The following is a 22,827-nucleotide window of genomic DNA, read 5'->3' on the forward strand; positions in this document are numbered from 1 at the left end:
TTTTTTTAGTACGCATGTGTTTTTATGCATTCATTAAGGGGTAACAATAGTGAATGCATCATAATATTGTCGAAACAAACTGAGAGGCTGATTGATTGTTCGATCCAAAAAAAAAAAAAACCCCGTCTTGACAATTCTGTCTCAATTAGAGACAGCAGCTCTCTTAGTGTTTGGTCTACGCGTCGCCTTCGATTTTAAAACAGCAGACTGTTTTACGATCAAATAAGAATAAAGAGAAAAATAAGAAAAGAAAAAGATTTTTTCGTGTGATTCGGTGTTTTCAGGTTAACTGAAACTGTCGACTTCGATCGCGTGTTTGTGTGGATCTCTGCTGCTGTCTGAAATCAGAGACATGGCGACAAACAACACCAAAAGCACCGACGGACAAGTTGTGACGGAACTCAACGAGATCACAACTAATGACAAACCCAAAACAGAGGACGCCAAACCAGAGAAGAACAAGAAAGACATTCCAGACAGAGAAACTTGGGGTGGGAAATTTGATTTTCTTCTGTCATGTGTGGGCTACGCCATCGGACTGGGAAACGTGTGGAGATTTCCTTATCTGTGCGGAAAAAACGGCGGAGGTAAGAGCATCTTCACCTTCTCCAAGTGAAATGTTGTGTGCGTGCTTATGTGTTGGTGTGCACAGCTCCACAGGGTGCTTTCATGTATTTCTGTGATTCCAGGGGCTTTCTTGATTCCTTATTTTTTGACGCTTATTTTTGCGGGAGTCCCTCTTTTTTTTCTTGAATGCGCTCTTGGACAATACACATCCATTGGTGGCCTCGGGGTTTGGAAACTAGCTCCAATGTTTAAAGGTATATAATTCATATCAACACATTTTTCCCCATCAACTATATTAGAATATATGAGATGGTTTAGGAGTTTACCATGTTGGCGAAGTCTAAGAAATTGTGGATAAGTAAAATTAAATGCATGGGTTTTGTGTTGTAAGCTTGCTACCAATTAAATAAGTTGTTCTGAAGATGCTAGTATACCCAGAGACTATACAATTTTTGGGGGTAAATGCAATAAAGCTGTGTAAAAGCTTATCACGCTGCCTTGAAAAAACATTCATTTAAATTATAACACAATATGTCATAACTACAGGTGTTGGTCTTGCGGCTGCTGTTCTCTCATTTTGGCTGAACATTTACTACATTGTCATCATTGCCTGGGCCCTGTACTATTTATACAACTCCTTTACCACTGTAAGCATTCCTTGCCACATGTGATTGCATGCCATAAATGCCATATAGGTACACGTTTACAAAATGATTCTGGGGTGCTTAGTAAATAGCGCTGTTCTGCTTTTGTAGGATCTTCCATGGAAATCGTGTAACAATCCATGGAACACAGACAGATGTTATACAAACTACAGCATAGTAGACACCACCAATCTCACCAGTGCTGTCATGGAGTTTTGGGAGTAAGAATTTTGGGAAAACTGAAATGCATCATACATGTGTCCAGTAATTGTCTTGTTGTTAAGTGTAATTGTGTTGCATGATGTGCTTATACAGACGAAATGTGCATCAAATGACTGATGGCTTAGAAAAACCTGGTGAAATTCGTGTGCCACTTGCAATAACACTGGCCATTGCCTGGGTCCTCGTGTACTTCTGTATATGGAAAGGTGTTAGCTGGACTGGAAAGGTGAGATGTCTTCATTGGCTTGTTTTCAAGGCTTGAAGTTTGAGGAAATTCACTTTTATTTCATGAATAAAAAAAAAGGTTGCAATATACTAAGAGAAAGCAAACAAATATTTCTTTGTCCCATGAAAGTAACAAACAAAATGTCCTGCAGTTTTTAAACAAGCACGAACAAATCACAGGGCAAATGTTTTATAGAGAAATCAATGTTTTGCAGGTTGTTTACTTCTCTGCCACCTATCCATACTTCATGTTGTTCATTTTGTTTATCCGTGGAGTGACCCTGCCTGGGGCTAAAGAGGGAATCTTGTTCTATATCACTCCTGATTTTGAGAAGCTGAAGGAGTCTGAGGTGATTTTACATGTTGTATCTTTAATATGCGATCAAAGAAACCGGATCTAGCTGCTGAATAGCTCCGTTCTCCATCACAGGTCTGGTTGGATGCTGCAACACAGATTTTCTTCTCCTATGGTTTGGGTCTGGGCTCCCTTATTGCTCTGGGCAGCTACAACCCTTTCAATAACAACGTGTACAGGTATAAACCACAGTGACATTTTAAAATCAAGGTTTTGATCGGTTAGCATGATCCAACCCCATTTAGGCCCCCTAAAAGGCTGTGAGTAATGTTTGCTTGTGCATGTGAACAAGCCAGCCCTATAACTGTGACTGACTGTGATTACATGGCTATTGTCAGAGCTGACATTTTAGCATATGCACAGTGAGAATTACCATCAAATTAAACAGCTGATTTTGTATTCCGCTACATTGCTTACATAATCCATCTTCTCCTTAAATGCCAAATTGACATGCAGCTTTCAGGTCAGTTAGGAGAATGACACAGATGCTTAAAGCACATTTGAAATCCTGTCCTCTATTTTTTTTCTTCTGCAGGGATTCTATCATTGTGTGCTGCATAAATTCCTTCACTAGCATGTTTGCTGGATTTGTGATTTTCTCAATCGTGGGCTTTATGGCACATGTGACAAAGAGACCAATAGCTGATGTAGCTGCGTCAGGTATTCAGTTCATTTGACTAGAATACTGGAAGTAGTGACATTTCAAAAATATTTGATCAGTTAATATGCAGATATTTCCTTCAGATAACAGTTTTTTTTTATTTTTTATGGCTTACACAGGACCGGGTTTGGCATTTTTAGCTTATCCAGAAGCTGTAACGCAGTTGCCCGTTTCCCCACTGTGGGCCATTCTCTTCTTCTCCATGCTGCTGATGCTGGGAATCGACAGTCAGGTAAGAATATCACGCATTCAAGCTCTGACCTAGAAACAGAAGTAAACGGGTGCTGGTAGGTGCTTCAGATCTGCCAGCATCAGTACCGTTGTCCCTGGAGGACACACAAGGAAACATAATGAACATTTATTAAAAAAAGAAAAAACTCAATTAGCCTTGTGTTTAATTAAATCTTTTGATGTCGATTTCTGCATGTATCTGAAGCAAAGCCACATCGAGCTACAGCTGAATCTCAGACCTGCAGCATGCAAAGCTATAAAAGTATATACAGTTGGAGTCAGAATTATTAGCCCCCTGAATTATTCGCCCCTGTTTAATTTTTTCTCCAGTTTCTGTTTAACGGAGAGAAAATTTTGTTAGCACATTTCTAAATATAATAGATTTAATAACTGATTATTAATAACTGATTTATTTTATCTTTGTCATGATGACAGTAAATAATATTTTACAAGACTTTTATACAGCTTAAAGTGACATTTAAAGACAATCGGAAAAAAAAATTAGCTTAAACAGGCTAATAATATTGTCCATAATTTTTTTTTTTAATTAAAAACTGCTTTTATTCTAGCCGAAATAAAACAAATAAGACTTTCTCCAGAAGAAAAAATATTATCAGACTTACAGTGAAAATTTCAGTGCTCTGTTAATCATCATTCAGGAAATATTTAAAAAAGAAAAAAAATTCAAAGGGGGGCTAATATTCTGTCTTCAACTGTAGTTTTAACAGTCATGGGGTTGTGTTTGGTTTTATTGTTGTTGTTTTGTATTCTGCATTTATTTTTGGACAGTCATTCAAATCCAGTGTTTTATATGATAAATGGGACAAAATAATTATGAAGTAATGATGTTGGTACAATGTTTATGATTGGTGTTCTATTAAGTGTCTCTAATTTGCTATTTTGAATATATTATTTTCATACATTGTCTGTTGTAGCTGTTTGTGAATGTAAAAGATGGCAGCTAGTGTTTGAATAAGTAGCTTACATTTCGTTATGTTCACAATTTACCCTTTGTGACACCATACAGAGTCATAATCCAAAAAAACCTTATACAAACCCTTAAGCAGTGCTTTGGCACAGAAATCAAAACATCCAACTCATTTGCAGTTACGTTTAGCATGTGAATCAAACTCTTTTGTGCAAAAATGTCAGAATGGATTAAACATCTCATTTAAAGATCAAGAAGTTATTATGTCCTAAATGAAAGAATTGATTTGGAACTGATTCATCAGCTATTATCACTTCTGTAACCAACCAATATATAAATAGTGTTCCAATATTCATACCCATAAACTATATCTGATTTGATCTTCAAATACAACACCACATACAGTTGAAGTCAGATTTATTAGCCCCCCATTTAATTTTTTTTCTTTGTTAAATATTTCCCAAATGATGTTTAAAGAGCAGGGAAATTTTCACAGTATGTCTGATAATATTTTTTCTTCTGGAGAAAGTCTTATTTGTTTTATTTCGGCTAGAATAAAAGCAGTTTTTAATTTTTTTATAAACATTTTAAGATCAAAATTATTAGCCCCTTTAAGCTATATATTTTTTTCAATAGTCTACAGAAAAAACATCGTTATACTATGCCTAAACTTGCCTAATTACCCTAACCTGCCTAGTTAGCTTAATTAACTTAGTTAAGCCTTTAATTGTCACAGTAAGCTGTATAGAAGTGTCCTGAAAAATATCTATTCAAATATTAATTACTGTCGACATGGCAAAGATAAAAGAAAGCAGTTATTAGAAATGAGTTACTAAAACTATTATGTTCAGAAATGTGTTGAAACAGAAACAAAAATTGGGGGAAAAATAAACAGGGGGCTAATAATTTTGACTTCAACTGTATTTTCCTGACAAAATATGTAGTCTAGTGTGCAATTACACTTTCATCTGTTGTACTCACTAAAGTTGTGAGATGAATCACTTGCATAATATTTGCACTTAAATTTGGTCCTTTTGATTAGAGGATAGCCATGCATGCAGAATTCAGTCACTCAACCACACAAGGAACTCTAGTGTCTTCAGGGGTGACTAATGTAAATGCCTCTGGTTGGCCATTGCATTCATAAGATTAACAGAAACAAATGATTGCTTATTATGATCCAACTTGTTACCAATAAACTGCTCAAGTTGTGTTCCCTCAGATGTTTCAGAATCTGTCTAAAACTGATAAAACATTACATCCTTTCCGTTTTTGTGTATGTACAGGGGTTGGAGAATGAAACTGAAAGACTTTCAATTTAAGGTTTAATGAAGGTTTAATTATCAGAGCAAAACCACAGTTTTGCTTAAAATATTGCACACAACCTTATGGGTGACATATCAGAGTTCAAAAAAGAACAGATTGTTGGTGTGTGCCTCGCTGGCACATCTGTGACCAAGACAGCAAGTCTTTGTGATGTATCAAGAGCCACGGTATCCAGTGTAATGTCAGTATATCACCAAAAAGGACAAACCACATCCAGCAGAAGTAACTGTGGACGCAAGAGGAAGTCTAAAAGGGATGTCTAGGTGCTGACCCGGATTGTATCCAAGAAAACAAAACCACAACTGCCCAACTCACTGCAGAATAAAACATGCACCTCGACTTTCCTGTTTGCAGCAAAAACTGTTCATCTGGAGCTTCACAGGGTCAATATACATGGACAGGCTGCTATAGCCAAACTTTTGGTCACACTTGCCAACGCCAAACATTGGTTTCAATGATGCCAGAGGTAAATATTTTGGATTGTGGACAATGTGAAACATGTATTGTACTCTGAAGAGTCACCTTCACTGTTTTCCCCACATCTGAGAGAGTTATGGTGTAGATAAACCCCAAAGAAGTATACCATCCAGACTGTTGCATGCCCAGAGTGAAGCATGGGGGGGATCAGTGATGCTTTGGGCTGCATTATCATGGAATTCCTTAGGCTTAATACTTGTGCTAGATAGGCACATCACTACTGAGGACTACCAGACACTTTTGGAGGACCAGGTGCACACAATGATTCAAACATTGTATCCTGAAGGGAGTGCCGTGTATCAGGATGATAATGAATCAATACACACTGCAAGACTGGTGACAGAGTGGTTTGATGAACATGAAAGTGAAGTTGAACATCTCCCAGGGCCAGATCTAATTATTATTGAGCCACTTAAGGGTGTTTTGGAGCGAGTCAGGAAATCTGCAAGGAAATCTGCAAAAGGAATTGCTTAAAACTCTATGTTCCCAAGACAAACCTGATGCTGTATTGGCCACAAAAGGAGACCCTACACCAGGGGTGTCCAAACTCAGTCCTGCAGATTTTAGCCCCAACTTGCCTCAACACACGTGGATGGATGTTTCTAGAAAGAAGAGCTTACTTAGCTGTAGCTAAGGTGTGACTGATTGGGATTGGAACAAAACTTTGCAGTACACCGGCCCTCTTTGGACTTTGGACACCCCTGCCCTACACCATACTTATGAATTATTGGGGTGTAAAACTGTTCAGGTTCATTGTTCAACCCCTGTACATGTCCCACTGTCCTACTGTATGTACTGTTGCTGAGGTTTGAGGAAGTGTTCAGAGCTGAGATTCAGGCAATGGTGTTTCGTTTTCGACACACTGTCAGTGGTTAACCGTTGACAAAAGACTGCATATCTGACGAATCAGAGCAGAGTAAAAATGCAGAAAGCAGTGTTTTAAAAAAACAAACAAACAAACAAACAAATATTACTAATATAAAATGTCATTTCAAACATGTTTAGTGATAAAATGAGTTTTGGTCACACTTGCCAACGCCAAACATTGGTTTCAATGATGCCAGAAGCAAATATTTTGAATTGTGGATAATGTGAAACATGTATTGTTCTCTGAAGAGTCACCTTCACTGTTTTCCCACATCTGAGAGAGTTATGGTGTGGATAAACCCCAAAGAAGTATACCATCCAGACTGTTTCATGCCCAGAGTGAAGCATGGGGGGAACAGTGATGCTTTGGGCTGCATTATCATGGAATTCCTTAGGCTTAAGACTTGTGCTAGTTGGGCACATCACTGCTGAGGACTACCAGACACTTTTGGAGGACCAGATGCACCCAATGATTCAAACATTGTCTCCTGAAGGGGGTGCCGTATATCAGGATGATAATGCATCAATACTCACTGCAAGACTGGTGACAGAGTGGTTTGATGAACATGAAAGTGAAGTTGAACATCTCCCATGGCCAGATCTAATTATTATTGAGCCACTTAAGGGTGTTTTGGAGCGAGTCAGGAAATCTGCAAGGAAATCTGCAAGAGGAATGGCTTAAAACTCTCTGTTCCCAAGACAAACCTGATGCTGTATTGGCCACAAAAGGAGGCCCTACACCAGGGGTGTCCAAACTCGGTCCTAGCTCCAAACTAGCTCCAACTTGCCTCAACACATGTGGATGGATGTTTCTAGAAAGACTAGTAAGAGCTTAATTAGCTATAGCTAAGGTGTGTCTGATTGGGGTTGGAACAAAACTTTGCAGCACACCGGCCCTCTTTGGACTTTGGACACCCCTGGCCTACACCATACTTATGAATTATTGTGGTGTAAAACTGTTCAGGTTCATTGTTCAACCCCTGTACATGTCCCACTGTCCTACTGTATGTACTGTTGCTGAGGTTTGAGGAAGTGTTCAGAGCTGAGATTCAGGCAATGGTGTTTCGTTTTCGACACACTGTCAGTGGTTAACTGTTGACAAAAGACTGCATATCTGACGAATCAGAGCAGAGTAAGAATGCAGAAAGCAGTGTTTTAGAAAAACAAACAAACAAACAAACAAATATTACTAATATAAAATGCATTTCAGACATGTTTGCTGATAAAAATGAAAGTGTGTTTTGACATTGGATGCATGTAAACCGATTGTAGGAAGCCTCCAAAACAAAAGAAACATTTAAAAAATGCATAATTTGGGCACATAAATACATTTATAAATTAAAATCTGGAGACATTTAAGTGTAAAACAACAAAATTAATTCTGTTCTATAACTATTGCTCTATATACTTTACGTCACCATCAGCCTCAGTTCAGGTATATATTGAACTGACATTCCATTGACCTTTTGCAGTGATGTGTACATTTAAGGCACCAGCATGGACCTTTTGTAAAAGTAGCCTTTCACCCCAGTGACAGCTCTTGTCCTTTTATTTCTGAGAGTGCATATAAATACAGCACAGCTACAGCATTGTTGACGTTGGTTTGCAGTTCTGTACAGTGGAGGGCTTCATCACTGCTCTGGTGGATGAGTTCCCACGGCTACTCAGGAAAAGGAGAGAGATTTTTATTGCATGTGTCTGCGTTGTGTCCTACGCCATCGGGCTGTCCAATATCACACAGGTAAGTCAGACTTACATAAAGCAGATGACGATCACTTGGCCAACGATTATTACGCTCATTATATTAAATGATTAATATGATTGCAGTATAGAGTGACGTGTGTTTTGTGTGTCTTAGGGGGGTCTCTATGTGTTTAAACTCTTCGACTATTACTCAGCCAGTGGAATGTGCCTGCTCTTCCTGGTGTTTTTTGAGTGTATCTCCATCTCCTGGTGTTATGGTGAGCCATATTTTATTTCATTTTATCTCTATCTCTGTTTTGTCTTTAACACTGCACTGCATAAGTTTGACTATAAATTGATGTTATCAGAATTTGATTACAAACTGAAGTTGATACAAACTATCAAATGACGAATAATTTATAATACACTGATACTGTCCTGTCATACATTTAGCCTTAAAGCCCCCCACCTTTAGAGCTTCTTTGCTGTTTATGATACATCATTACCGCAGCCCTTTTCTGCCAGTTTATGTACATTATTCTTGATGACATGATTGTAAATTGAATATTTGATGTTGCAGCATCTTCTTATGATATTGTTTACTCAGCACATGTCCCTCTGATATGTGTATTGTTATAAATTAATAATTCTGCTTTTGCCTCTGTCCTCATTTAAGGCTACTGGTAAGATATCTCTGGTAGTCTGACATTACAGGGATAGCACTTAAGATTTTTCTTTTGTTTCTAATATTTACAAATTCTTAAATCAAGAAGCATTTTATAGACAAGCAAAAACTATTGTTTTCAGAAATAATGTCAAAAATAACTGAGTTTTTCCTTAATCTTTAATAAAATAATTTTGTTTTCATTTTTGGTTCATTTTGGTTGCTTGTTTTAAGGAAAAATCACTTATTTTTGACATACTAGACTTTACAATTTGAAATAATTTTAAACTGTTTCTGTCTTTCACAACCTCACCCTGTTCATCTATCTATCTATCTATCTATCTATCTATCTATCTATCTATCTATCTATCTATCTATCTATCTATCTATCTATCTATCTATCTATCTATCTATCTATCTATCTATCTATCTATCTATCTATCTACCTACCTACCTACCTACCTACCTACCTACCTACCTACCTACCTACCTACCTACCTACCTACCTACCTACCTACCTACCTACCTACCTACCTACCTACCTACCTACCTATCTATCTATCTATCTATCTATCTATCTATCTATCTATCTATCTATCTATCTATCTATCTATCTATCTATCTATCTATCTGTCTATCTATCTGTCTATCTGTCTGTCTATCTGTCTATCTATCTGTCTATCTGTCTGTCTATCTGTCTATCTATCTGTCTATCTGTCTATCTATCTGTCTATCTATCTATCTGTCTATCTATCTATCTGTCTGTCTATCTATCTATCTATCTATCTATCTATCTATCTATCTATCTATCTATCTATCTATCTATCTATCTATCTATCTATCTATCTATCTATCTATCTATCTATCTATCTATCTATCTATCTATCTATCTATCTATCTATCTATCTATCTATCTATCTATCTATCTATCTATCTATCTATCTATCTATCTATTTATTTATCTATCTATCCCAATCTTGAATTTTAACGAACCCTTTATTTTAAAGGACAATTCATTCCAAGCTCCTAAAGCACATGCTTTCACATTCACTTTTCTTGGTTCCCACTGAAATCAATACTCTTGAATTGACTGATGGATTTATAGTATTCAGTACTGATAGATTTATAGTATATAGTATAGTAGGGACTTTTCTGTCAGTTTAGGTCAGAGGTGTCCAAAGTCGGTCCTAGCTTCAACACTTGCTTCAACACACGTGCCTGGAAGTTTCTAGTATACCTAGTAAGAGCTTGATTAGCTTGTTCAGGTGTGCTTGATTAGGGTTGGAGCTAAACTCTCCAGGACACCGGCCCTCCAGGACCGAGTGTGGACACCCCTGGTTTAGGTGTTACAGCATATCTGCAGTGGATTTATCTCAAATTTTATGTCATTTCAGGTGTGAACAAGTTTTATGATAACATCCAGGAAATGATTGGATACAAGCCTTGTCTATGGTGGAAACTGTGCTGGGTTTTCTTCACCCCTCTTGTTGTTGCTGTAAGTAGCCCGCTTTCTTTCTGTTTCTTTTTTTTTCTTCTTTTCTGTAATGTAACAAAATATGAAGAACATAATACAGGCCAGTGGTGTAGTCCTAAAAAAAAAGGTGGTGTACTATTACACTCGACCCAAATTTTAAATAAAGGTAGGCAAAGAAACAACGAAAGTCAGTGTATCTTTGATTCATTAGCTATATATATATATAAGCTAGCCTTTGGCTGTATGTATTCAGTATGTAGCGTATATAATCATTTATATATCAAGAGTCAATCAAAATAGTTACAACAATTTAGTTCACTTTTATTTAAGTTAACTCAATAGGGCCTGTGCATACATGGAAAGACAGCTTTTTTTACTCACTTTCTTTACTGGCTTATTACTTTACATTTAATAGGTTCCTTTAAACATCAATCAGCCATTATTTTTGATTGTCACATTTGTGCATGCTTGTTTTAAACCAAACTATTAGGACTCTTAGGTCTTCTGTTGTCGCTATTATATACTAGTAGTTACCCTTTTAAATTGCATATTGTTACGCGATTTAAGAATAGTCTTTGCCTCATAAAAAACATTTTAGTGTTTTATATATATATATATATATATAGTGTCGTTCCATGTAGCGGTAGGCACAATTAAGACAAATGTGTATCAGCCTGATCTCACGAGAAAACGTAAGTATTTAAGTTTTGCCAGTTTAGTGGCTAATTCGTACGAATTTGTACGATTTTAAAAAGGAGGCGTGGCACCTAACCCCACCCCTAAACCCAACCGTCATTGGGGGATGAGCAAATCGTACGAAAATGTACGAATTAGATCGTACGAATTCATACGAATTAGCCACTAAATCAAAAAGGTACGAATTGCCGTGAGATTGTGTTGGAAAAACTGTTGTACAGAGGCGATTGGATCAGGAGTGGATCAGGAACAGATCATTTTGGGGTACACAAAGAAAACTGTGTATACATTTACACACATATACATTTTTAAGTAAGAATTTAAAATAATACACAAAAAAATTAGGGAATTTTAATCAGAAAAATAAGTGAGTATACTGAGGGTATATGCAATTATTGATCCTCAGAAGTGGTAATACCCAAACAGCACGTGGAAAAAAGTAAATATACTGAGTATACGTGCGTATAGCAAGGACTACACCACTGATACAGGCATAGTATGCCATTTTCTTAAAAACATCGAATATCATAAACTGAAAAACTGGAATGTAATGTCTGTAAAGTACTTGTTTTTGCAGAAGACATTATATGAAAGTTTTCTCTGAAATGTTGCTAAAATTCTTTGAATAATATTTCAAATCTAAAATGTAAAAACAGGGAGCTTGTTGGAAACAGGCCTGACGATTGGTAAATAAAATAATGTTGTTGTTGTTATATATATTACAGTTCTTCTCAGTGGCTTTGGTGCATTTCTCACAACACTATTTACATTTGCACAACAGTTAATGCATTTCTCAAGACACTTGGTCATTTGTGCATATCATAGTAGCAGTTTCTCATTCCTTCCAACAAATTGCAAATGCCTTTGGACATGCATCAATTGCTTTCATACAACTCTCTGCTGTTTTATAACATTAACATTCGCTTATGTCATGTCAGCCAAAATTAATTCAACTTGTGAATGCTGAATAGTCATTCCATATAAAACTAATAGTCCACATTTCATTATTGGAGTCATTACATAGAAAAATGTTGAACTAGGTGTCAAAATCTATCAAATTTAAATGTAATAAAAAATTTTAAATCTATGTTTTCCTGAAAATGTCTTCTAAATTGAACAATTTCATGAATGATTTACAGACCTACAGTATATAGGTTCAGTTCTAATATGTACTGCAATATTGTTTACAGTTGTGCACAGCTCTACCCAAAGGAAGTTTATGTTTGTTGTAAATAAGGGTGTATTTATTCTTTTGTACAATGCTGTGAATAAATTAGAATTGCAGAGAGCATATGCAGAAAAACATGTGAAACATGCATATTCAGTGTCTTGTACTCAGATACCCCACTAAATGCAGTGATGTCTAACTTTACTGTAGTTTTCAAATGGCCGTGTAAATAGTATCTAGTGCTGTCTTGAGCATTTTCAGGACGTGTCACCAAAGTTTGACCTTTTTTTGCATTGGAATAAAAGTACAGAGTAAACTGTCCTAATGAAAACATGATAAAACCATTTGACTGTCTTGTTCATAAACAATGGTGTCAGGACTTTTTATCTTGATGACACTGAAACTTTCATTAACATCAATACTTGCTTTTGAGGAATGAGCTCTCCCATAGGCGGAGGGTGAACAAACTCCAGGGTAAGGCTAATATTTGCGCTGCCTTTTAATGCATTTAAAAAGATTTGCGACCGACCAAAAAGAGGTTTTAACAAAAGCACCGCCTATCAACAAACGTCTTATATTCAACACGCACATTAAATAATTTTATTAAACCAACCCACTGACCTACACAACCGGCCAAAAGTTTGGGGTCAGTTTATTTATGTTTTATTATTATTACTTTTTAAAAATCGAATTAAAATTATTCTGTTCATATAGGCGGCATATTAAATATTAAAAATTGTTAAATACTTATTTATTAAATATTTATTTATTACTTACTGTATGCAGTATCAAATGAAATTATTACTCCTTGTTGCTTTTATTACTCTTAATAATAATAATAATAATAATAATAATAATTAATATTAGAGAGGACGCAGCCCTCACTATTCTACCACCCTACGTCGCCTTTTTCACGAGGCCAGTTGAAAACCGAACTTGTAATTCAGCAATAAATATTTGACCTTTAAAATCTTTTTACAGTCTATGGTCAAACCCCGTGCTCGTCAGTGCAAAGTGCGGAGTTGGACAGTTCCATTTTTGTGCGGAGGGGGACTTTGATTGATTTGATTGACAAACTTACAATAACTAAAGTGTTCTGTTAATCATCAATATTAAATTACATTCATATTCCACCTTACACCCGTTACATGTTTTCAATGCAGTTTTTTCTTTGCTGCTATCTCTGTGGTCTCTTGCCAGGGGGAGGCTAAGCCTTCCCAAGCCTTACACAAGCCCCGCCTATGAGTTCTCCATTTTGAACAAGTGATACGCTTTTGCAGGTTATCAACTAAGTTTTGCAAATTGTTTTGAGAAATCCATTAACTGTTGTGCAAATGTAAATAGTGTTGTGGGAAATGCACCAAAGCTACTGAGGAAAAAACTGTAATAACCACAAAGTAGGTCTGTTATGTCATATGTATTAACAAAGCCCTTTATACAGTGTTCTTTGAATAAACTAGCAGGAAACTATCTGTGAGTATCAAAATAGTATACATTATTAAGTTGGATGCAGCTATAAAGATTACATTTGTTTTAAGATCAAGTTTGCATTGATTCAGTTGAGTACCTGTCAGTGTTGCTATGCTAATCAGTTATGAAATTAATTTAGTTTACCTATAACAGTTCTACTGAAAATGCATTTAATTCGGTTCAATAACAATTAAAATTTTTCAAAATGAATGTCATTGTATAATGCAGTTCAACTTTTGGTGTTTCTCACTTTAAGCCATATTGCAGCTGCTACACAGACCTTTAAGACATCTTGAAATTAATAATGAAGACTTTTATCATATCATGTAATGAGGTTGTGAATTCGTATGGTCTATCTGATACAAATGAAGTAAATGTGACATTTTAGGACCCAGTGAAAAAACATAGTAGTTAACATGTCAGATGGCCAGATTATTTATTTTAGTATGTATGTTCGCAGATAATGTGGATAGTTAATTTGGGATGGCAATTTTTTGGAGTGATTGTAGAAGATGAATTAAAGCTGCGCAATTACAGATAAACTGAAAATCAACATTTTTTTAGTTTGAGATCATGATTTTTGCAAGATTCTAAATATAAATAACTTTACAATAAAAGTAATGATAAATAACAAGTAATTTACTAGTAAACCTGACAAAATTTCAATTTGCTGCAACTAATTATAATTTTTTTTTGTATATTAATGTTTAATATACAGTAGTCACCATTTGAAGTGGATCAAAACATATACCAATATATAGCCCAAGCCAAGTTTAAATTCCAGCTAATGGACCTTTCCTGATCCCACACATTAAAACAAAACATGTTTAACATATGTATTTCAAATAAACAGTATATGAATACAATTATTACACCCTTTAACTTGATTTAATTCAATTACTCACTCATAAAGACGTGTGACTCCAGATGAAACGATGACAAATACATTTTTGATATTTGCTTGTCACCGTGGAACATTGGCGGAAAATTGTAACTGCAACAACATTCATTTGAAGCGTCACATTGCTTTCATACTTCTGTGATTATTTGATCGTTTATCTTAGAAATTATACTGAATCTCTGAATCTCTCTGTGTCAAACACAGATTCAAATGCATCACAAAAAAAAAAACATTTGCAAATCAGCATCATTTATACTTAAAATTGCATGAATGCACACTAAACTAGTAAAAGATATGACAGAAAACCGTTAATGACCTCCAATGAAAGACGCCTCAGTTGCAGAACAGTTTCTTATCAAAATTGTTTAGTTATTTTAATAAATATTTAATAGTGTATGTTTTTTGGGTGATGGTGGGGAGCTTTAATCCATCTATAATGTGTATAGAACTACTCCTGATTTCCAAGCAAACATATAATGTATAGACTAACTTCTGAGGTTTAATTTTCGCCCCTATATATATATATATATATATATATATATATATATATATATATATATATATATATATATATATATATATATATATATATATATATGTGTGTGTGTATATATATATATATATATATATATATATATATATATATATATATATATATATATATATATATATATATATGTATATATATATATATGTATATATATATATATGTATATATATATATATATGTATATATATATATATGTATATATATATATATATATATATATATATATATATATATATATATATATATATATATATATATATATATATATATATATAGAAACATTGTTTTATTTATTTCTCATTTTACTCATTTATTGGCTTTAATAAGACTTATGGGGCCAGATATACAAGACAGGGCAAATGTAAGCAATTCCAAAACAGTGTGATGGGCAAGGAAATTTCTGCAGGTGATTTACTTACAAAGCGTGAATCGACGTCTCATTTACATACTGCCCAACAAAATCAAACATGCAGCTTAATCTGGAGTGCCATTCCATATAAGCAGTGTGGGTGATCTAAGAAAATAATTGATATACAGTACTTGATGCCAAAGTTAGCCTAAAAATGTTATGGTGCTCCAAATGTAACAGAAGTATACAGCTGAAATCAGAATTATTAGCCCCCTTTTTTAATTCTTTTTTTAATATTTCCCAAATGATGTTTAACAGAGCAAGGAAATTTTCACAGTCTGTCTGATAATATTTTTCTTCTGAATAAAGTCTTATTTGTTTTATTTCGGCTAGAATAAAAGCAGTTTTTAATTTTTTTTTAATCATTTTGTCAAAATCTTAGCCCCTTTAATCTATATTTTTTATAGTCTACAGAACAAACCACTGTTAAACAATGACTTGCCCAATTACCCTAACCTGCCTAGTTAGCCTAATTAACCTAGTTAAGCATTTAAATGTCACTTTAAGCTGTATAGAAGTGTCTTGAAAAATATCTAGTACAATATTATTTACTGTCATCATGGCAAAGATAAAATAAATCAGTTATTAGAAATGAGTTACTAAAACTATTATGTTTAGAAATGTGTTGAGAAAATCTTCTTTCCGGTAAACAGAAATTGGGGAAAAAAATAAACAGGGGAGCTAATAATTGGTTGGTGGTAATAATTCTGACTTTAACTGTACATAGGCCTACATGCAATTTTTGTTTACAAGTGACTACAAGACCACAACCTTTTACTTGCGAATGTAAAAGACTGTAGAACAGTACAGCAGTCAGGTGTTCAGCTGTTCGCACGCCTTATTAAGTTCACGTAAGGTGACATTGGATGAAATTGTCACTTTTGTAAAAAAAAAAATTGGTATTTATTTTGGTTTCTACTGTACTGTACATCTCAGAAAAGCTGAATAGAAAATATATTTAAAGGGAATGTGTCAGAAAACTGTGTGAGCAAAGCATTATTTGCTGGTCTGCTTTTTAAAACCTCAATGTGAGGTGTCAACTTGCATTTAAAGGATCTAGCTGTATTTACAATTCATCTGAATGAAATATCTCAGCTCACTCATGTTTAGAACAAAGACTATAGAATATACAAGATGCGTCAGTCGTATAGTTTTTAATAGCCGCTCTAGCGAATGAAGCCCCACCTTCTGGTAAAGGATCTAATCATTGATCGATATAAACTGGTGATTATACTTGGGAGGGGGCCAGTTCATACAACAGTATCCAGTTTATACAACAATTTTTACAGTAGGCACGCTGCAATCTCAGCAAAATCAATTGTGAAAGAATGGTAATTTTATTCTACCTTAAGCTTGGTTACCTTTGATTCTCGAGGGAGACTATAAAGAGTTTCAGGACTGTCCCAGAAAAAATGGAACATCTGGACACCTAAGTTGTGTCAATTGCAGCCGTTTCAAGTACAAAATAATATAAGATGTGCTTTTTAAAAAAAAGAATAATAATGGTTAAATTACACATGATTGGTAGAACTAAAGGTCAGTAAATCACATTACAGCATACCTGCCAACACTCCCGTTTTTCCCGGGAGTCTCTTGTATTTCAGACCCATGTCCCACCACCCTCCCATTTTTGTTATTTCTCTCAAAAAACTCCCGTAATTTAACCCCCTTCCCGCTCCCCACCTCTACGGTTTGTAACACCCCCGGGTCGCCAATTTTGGTTTAGAATCCGATCAGTACATTTACTAACTCAACAGTGCTATTCGGACACCGAACCCCTAAACCAGCCCCTGGTCTCCCAGTTTTTCAGAGACAAATGTTGGCAGGAATACATTAAAAGATTCATTACCCTCCCTATAAAATTAGCATCAGGGAGACTTCTACAAATGCACATTCAATAACAGGCACCAGGCGCAAAAATACAAGAACTTCACTGTGCATGATTAGTTAACTCCTGTTAGTAAATCTGGCCCATAGATATGTATTAAGGACTCTAAAAGTGACATATTATGGTGAAATTAAGAAATTTCCTACAGGGTGTGTTCCTCTTCAGCGCGGTGCAAATGGTTCCTCTTACAATGAACAACTATGTGTTCCCTAAATGGGGGCAAGGAGTGGGCTGGCTTATGGCTCTGTCATCTATGGTTCTTATACCAGGATATATGGGCTACATGTTCCTCAACCTGAAGGGGACATATAAGGAGGTAACAGTTTTGTTTTTTTACATCAATAGATCTTAAATTGCATACGGTAATTACTAGGGGTTGGAATCTTTGTGTACTTTATGATCCAATTTCGATTCTGGGAGTCATGATCCGAGTCCAAAACAATTCTTAAAGTATATTTCTTTGGCTCTGCAAATATCTTTCAATTTTAATCAGAATTAGAGTGTTTATGCTTTTGTTTACGATTGAAACCTATGTATGATAATACTGTCATCCTAAAAAAAGATTTATTTTATTAACAAAGTTATATTCAGGATAAGCAAGCTCTGAATGTAACATTGAAATGCCTGATTACAAAGCAACTATGGCCTGTTTCCACTGACTGATACACTACGTTACGGTACGGGTCACCTTTATTAGGCTTGCGTTTCCACTGCCTAAAGGGTACCAAGGGTACCTTTTGGTGGATGTGGTGTATGACAGACGTTTTTCAGTCAACGTCATTCTCGCTTGAGGAAATGTCAAAGTAAAGCTATATGGGTCGTTCACATATCATATGAGAAGCATTCCTCACAAAACAGATGCCTTATACACATAAATACTTGTGTATAAATGTTCATTACTAACCTTTCTTTAAACATAATTTCATTATAACTGCAGATCAATGGCAAAATAGCCTACTGTAACGTCTGCGATTACATAAAATAAATAAATAAATGAACACATATGAACACATACAGACCCTTACAGTCTCCGAAATGTTACCAATTACAGAAAAACTGCACACAGCATACATTTAGTCCTTATTTGGATTCAAAAACAACACAAAATATAGCCTACAGTCAGAGCAAACCTCTCATCTGTGTCTTTAATCTTCACCAGCACATGTAACCTCTGTTAGAGAGTAATTTCGTCATTACGAGTTCATAATAGTTCAAAAGGCAATGATAAACATGGCAGTTTGTTCATGATTCAGCTTGCTGAAACAATTCGCTCCTGTGTTTTGTCAGGCTTCTCCTTTGTTTTTTTCACGCTTCACTCTCGCATTTGTCCTTTTCTTTTCCGAAAGGATCAGAAGTCGGTAGCACTTCAATAATCATGCACACGTTGTTATCATCAGCTCAAGAAGTTTATTTTAAATATAGACGCGATTTGAGCTCCCCTGAGAAAGCGAAAACCACTCGCACTTTTAGACGGTCTCATAAAACAAAAACAGGACACGGCAGATTTTGTTCTTCTTGGCTTTGTGGCTGTACATCAAGACAATGACAAGGTTTGTTTGAGCTCGGGTCAACCATGGCTCGTTATTATATGCATATAGTATTATGGTGTAATGTGTCGGGTGTGTATTTAAAACATGGTGGTTCCTTTGTTTTCATTCTTCTGCTTCTGCGAGTGATGTATCTCTGTAATCCAATGGCGTTCAGCTGTGCGTCTAGCTCCGCCTTATGGTACCCTTTAGGCCTGCTTGGTACCCTTTGAAAAGGGTTAACAAAAAGTAGTACGGACAGTTCGCTTTTAGGTACCTTTTGAAAGTGGAAACAGCCATAAAAGCATACCGAAGCAAACCGTACCATACCGTACCACTCAGTGGAAATGGACCATTATAAAGAACTAGTAATTCATATTCCAAACAGAGGAATTAAATTTTTTAAGCCAAACTATTTAGAAATTATATTACAATAGCTTCTAGCTCAGAGCCACACAGAGCTAGCTTTAAAACATAGCAGTTTCACACACCAAGTGTGTGCCGCAAATCACACACAATTCTGCTGTAATCCCGTAGTCAGTGTCCATATGACAACTCGAGGTTTTGCTTTGTGATGTGGGAAGAACAGTAGACAGCAAATGAGAAGCACAGCACCATGCTACATGTTTAAAATTCTTAAAGGGCCATGAAACCCCCCTCTTTCGGTTCAAGTCTACCTCAAAATGTTTCCAAAAAATGCACCATGATGGGCGTGGAGCTCTGCGAGCTGAGGGAGGAGCCGGCATGGCCAGCAGAGCAGGGGAGAAGGAGGGGAGCGAACAACTGTTGTCAGTTGGCTCACAAAATGAGACACAAACCATGAGGAGACGCATGATTTTATAGTTTACAAAGTTAAAATGCAAAGAAAAAAACAGTATTTTAATGCCCGGCTACATTTGTTATTCGTAATTTCATAGACACACAACCACAATTTATATCATTATAAAGATAATCGTGTTTATATAATTACTATAAATGTGGACTTCTCCCTCAATCCCTGGGTCTGAATGCAGGTCTCTTGCCCTGCCTATTTCAACCATTAGCACTGCTGGTAATCTGGAGGATTTAGATGAACACAGCAGCACGGCGATGTGTCTAAATGTGAATGAACTCCACTGATAAAGGACAAAGTCCGCCATTCTCCAATTCTCGTACTGCTCTCCCGACAAAAATGCTTACTGCACACATACAGCTTTGCTGTATCGGCCCTGACAGGATTGCGGGGAAAAAATATGCAACAAACCCCGTAGATCTTGAAAACATATTCGATAATTTGTAAATACCGCATGCCGTATGCAGAGTCCGTGGACACAGCTTGGCAGGTCTGTCTTGCCTTCGGAAAGCACGTGCAGTCATGAATAATTAAGAAGCAGGCTCTTCTCATAGGATAAGAAAACTGCTATGAATAATAATGAGAAACCAACGCATCATCACTCCACTTGCAGTTTTACGTCACCGATTTTGATTCCGCCCCAAAAAATGATTTTAAACCCGGAAGAAGAAATTAGCTGACAAAAGCTCAATATTATCCAGTTTCCCCCACAATTAAAGCTAACAGGTGCTAACGTTGTCTTAACTGATGCTTAACACACACAAATCTATTAAAATCTCCAAAAAAGTACTCGAGGGTTTCTTGAACCTTTAAGTTTGCTCATCTTTGTCCAAATGAAGCAAATTCGACACCATTTATGTGCCAACACCTTATTGTTTTTAAGTTTCTTCAAGTTTTTTCAGCCACTCCTAGTAATTACCAATGCTAACAAATTTATTAGCTACTTTATCTGTGCTCACTGGTTCTGGGACCTCATTTTAGCGAATCAGGATAATGCTGCAGCCTCCAGCTGTGAAGCGTTCCCAGGAGAACGGGCCAGAGCAACAGCAGTCACAGCCACCGATACAAGAGCAATCACCACAGCAGCCACAATCACCGCAGCAACCGCAATCACCACTACAACCACAATCCCCACAACAACCGCAATCGCCAGAACAACCACAATCACCACAACAACCACAATCACCGCAACAACCGCAGCCACCGGACCAAGCACCTCAGCAACCACAATCACCACCGCAACCACTGCAGCCGCAGGTACAGGCTGATAGCTCTTCTCCAACTAATCCTGGCAACGATGCCAACGTTTAAACCCAGTAAAGGTGTACCCCAGCAGAGAGCAATCAAAGATTAACAACACAGAAGACTTCCATCTCTATACAGTAATAGAATCATCTACCTCCAGGGGTCATACATAAATATAAAATGTGAAAAAACAAAGAAAAAAGAAAAACATATTCACGCAAAACATTTGCATTTGAAAATCTTACATGCACACAGCAATTCTGTAAGCTTTCCAAATGCGAAGCAAAGAGTGTCCGTGTTAAAAATGACTATGTATTATGTGAATTTGTCTCTACTAAGGTTATACTGTGAGTTAGATTTAAGGACAGTGCATTGTTTTGCAATGCATAAGCTATTTATGTCAGGTATGTACTGTTTTTTATGTTATGCACCGGGGACCAAGTGGGAATCCGTGAGTATCAAAGAGAAACTGGGTGAGATTATGTTACATCCTGGGTCATTTGGAAATACCAAGGTGTGTCAAGCAAACCCTGTGTCTGAAGCACAACTGATGTTTAATCTGTAGCCCTTGGATGAACCATTATATGTTGTTGAACATTTTCGTTGAGAGACTGTTGCTGTTTTTTTTTTTTTGACATAAAAAAGAGAAACCAGTTGTTTGCTAATAGAACAAGCCCTGTGTCTGAAGCACAAATGATTTTTAATCAGCTTGGATGACCCATTCTATATTTTGTTGAATATTTTTGTTGAGAGAGACTGTTACTATTTTATTTTTTCCGAGATAAAAAAGTACTTGTGTGTGATTAAAACATTTTTAGAGTTATTTTTAGAATGCTTTGTACTTTAATGTTGAGACCAAGGACCAAAATCTTAAACTAAAGCAAAAACGAATCTATGCCTGGCAGTGTGTAGTTTGTAAAGCACAGGGTACAAAACAAAAAACAGACAATGAGAACACCACAAAACACAGGGTGAATATTTTTGCTGATTATTCTACAGATTACTTATGAGTACTGTCAATTCAGTGTCTTGTTTACATGTCCCCTCAGGAATATCCAAAAAAAAAGAAGGGAAACAAAAACTCTGATATGTCTCTCACCCTGAGTGCATATCAGCTCTTCAAGCCTGTGATTAATGCATTTGCAATTTGCATGACCGTTATACTTCATGTGCCAAAATGTGCTAAAAACAAAACCGATAACCACACACAAACTGGCCACCCAGTTACAATGGTTTACATGACTAGATTGTGCCATGTGTTTTTTTTTTTTTTTAGATAAAAGAAGATTTCTTAATACTTGATAACATTTTAAGTAGCATATATATATATCTATATCAGAAGGGTTTATCTGCCCTCGTTTTCCCAAAAAAGAACGAAAGCACAAAACTTCTCCAATGATAGGGCAATGATGTGGTGACAGTTTGCATCAAAGGCAGCTACACATGAAAAGCATTTGGTCATGTTAATCATGTTTACTAAGAGGAGATGCGTACCTACATAAAAATGTGAAATGGCTGTGTCCTGTGAATTTTGTACAAAGTTACTTTACTGCCGTTTTATCTAGAACTTTATTGTAAAATTGTATTGTGTAAAACCGTGAATGTCTGTACTCCATTTTTTCCGTCTAAGTGTTGAAACATTTGAAAAACAATTGCTGTTTTCTGCAATAATATTTTGATCTCTGAAGCACATATCTTATGGAAATTATGAGTGATGATTACAAAAAGGATTATAAAACAAATAGAGTTTCTGTCTGGTAAGAAATCATATTGTTTTGTATATTTTTAACTGTTTTACTGCCTAAAACGATAACATAG

At 36.0% G+C, this 22,827-nt stretch overlaps 1 protein-coding gene across 1 annotated transcript; it reads left to right on the forward strand.

The window, feature by feature from the left end:
* Positions 1 to 290: 290 nt before the first annotated feature.
* Positions 291 to 22,485, forward strand: slc6a1a (solute carrier family 6 member 1a). Its single transcript, XM_056449288.1, has 14 exons — positions 291 to 587; positions 690 to 821; positions 1,114 to 1,214; positions 1,323 to 1,432; positions 1,527 to 1,659; positions 1,874 to 2,008; positions 2,089 to 2,192; positions 2,549 to 2,673; positions 2,794 to 2,906; positions 8,113 to 8,244; positions 8,362 to 8,464; positions 10,245 to 10,345; positions 17,555 to 17,722; positions 20,746 to 22,485. Exons 1-14 carry the CDS (start codon positions 353 to 355, stop codon positions 21,073 to 21,075), a joined length of 2,022 nt encoding a protein of 673 aa, XP_056305263.1. The 5' UTR covers positions 291 to 352; the 3' UTR covers positions 21,076 to 22,485.
* The last annotated feature ends 342 nt before the right edge of the window (positions 22,486 to 22,827 follow it).

Source organism: Danio aesculapii, chromosome 23, assembly GCF_903798145.1.
Source record: "Danio aesculapii chromosome 23, fDanAes4.1, whole genome shotgun sequence".
Lineage (NCBI taxonomy): Eukaryota > Metazoa > Chordata > Actinopteri > Cypriniformes > Danionidae > Danio > Danio aesculapii.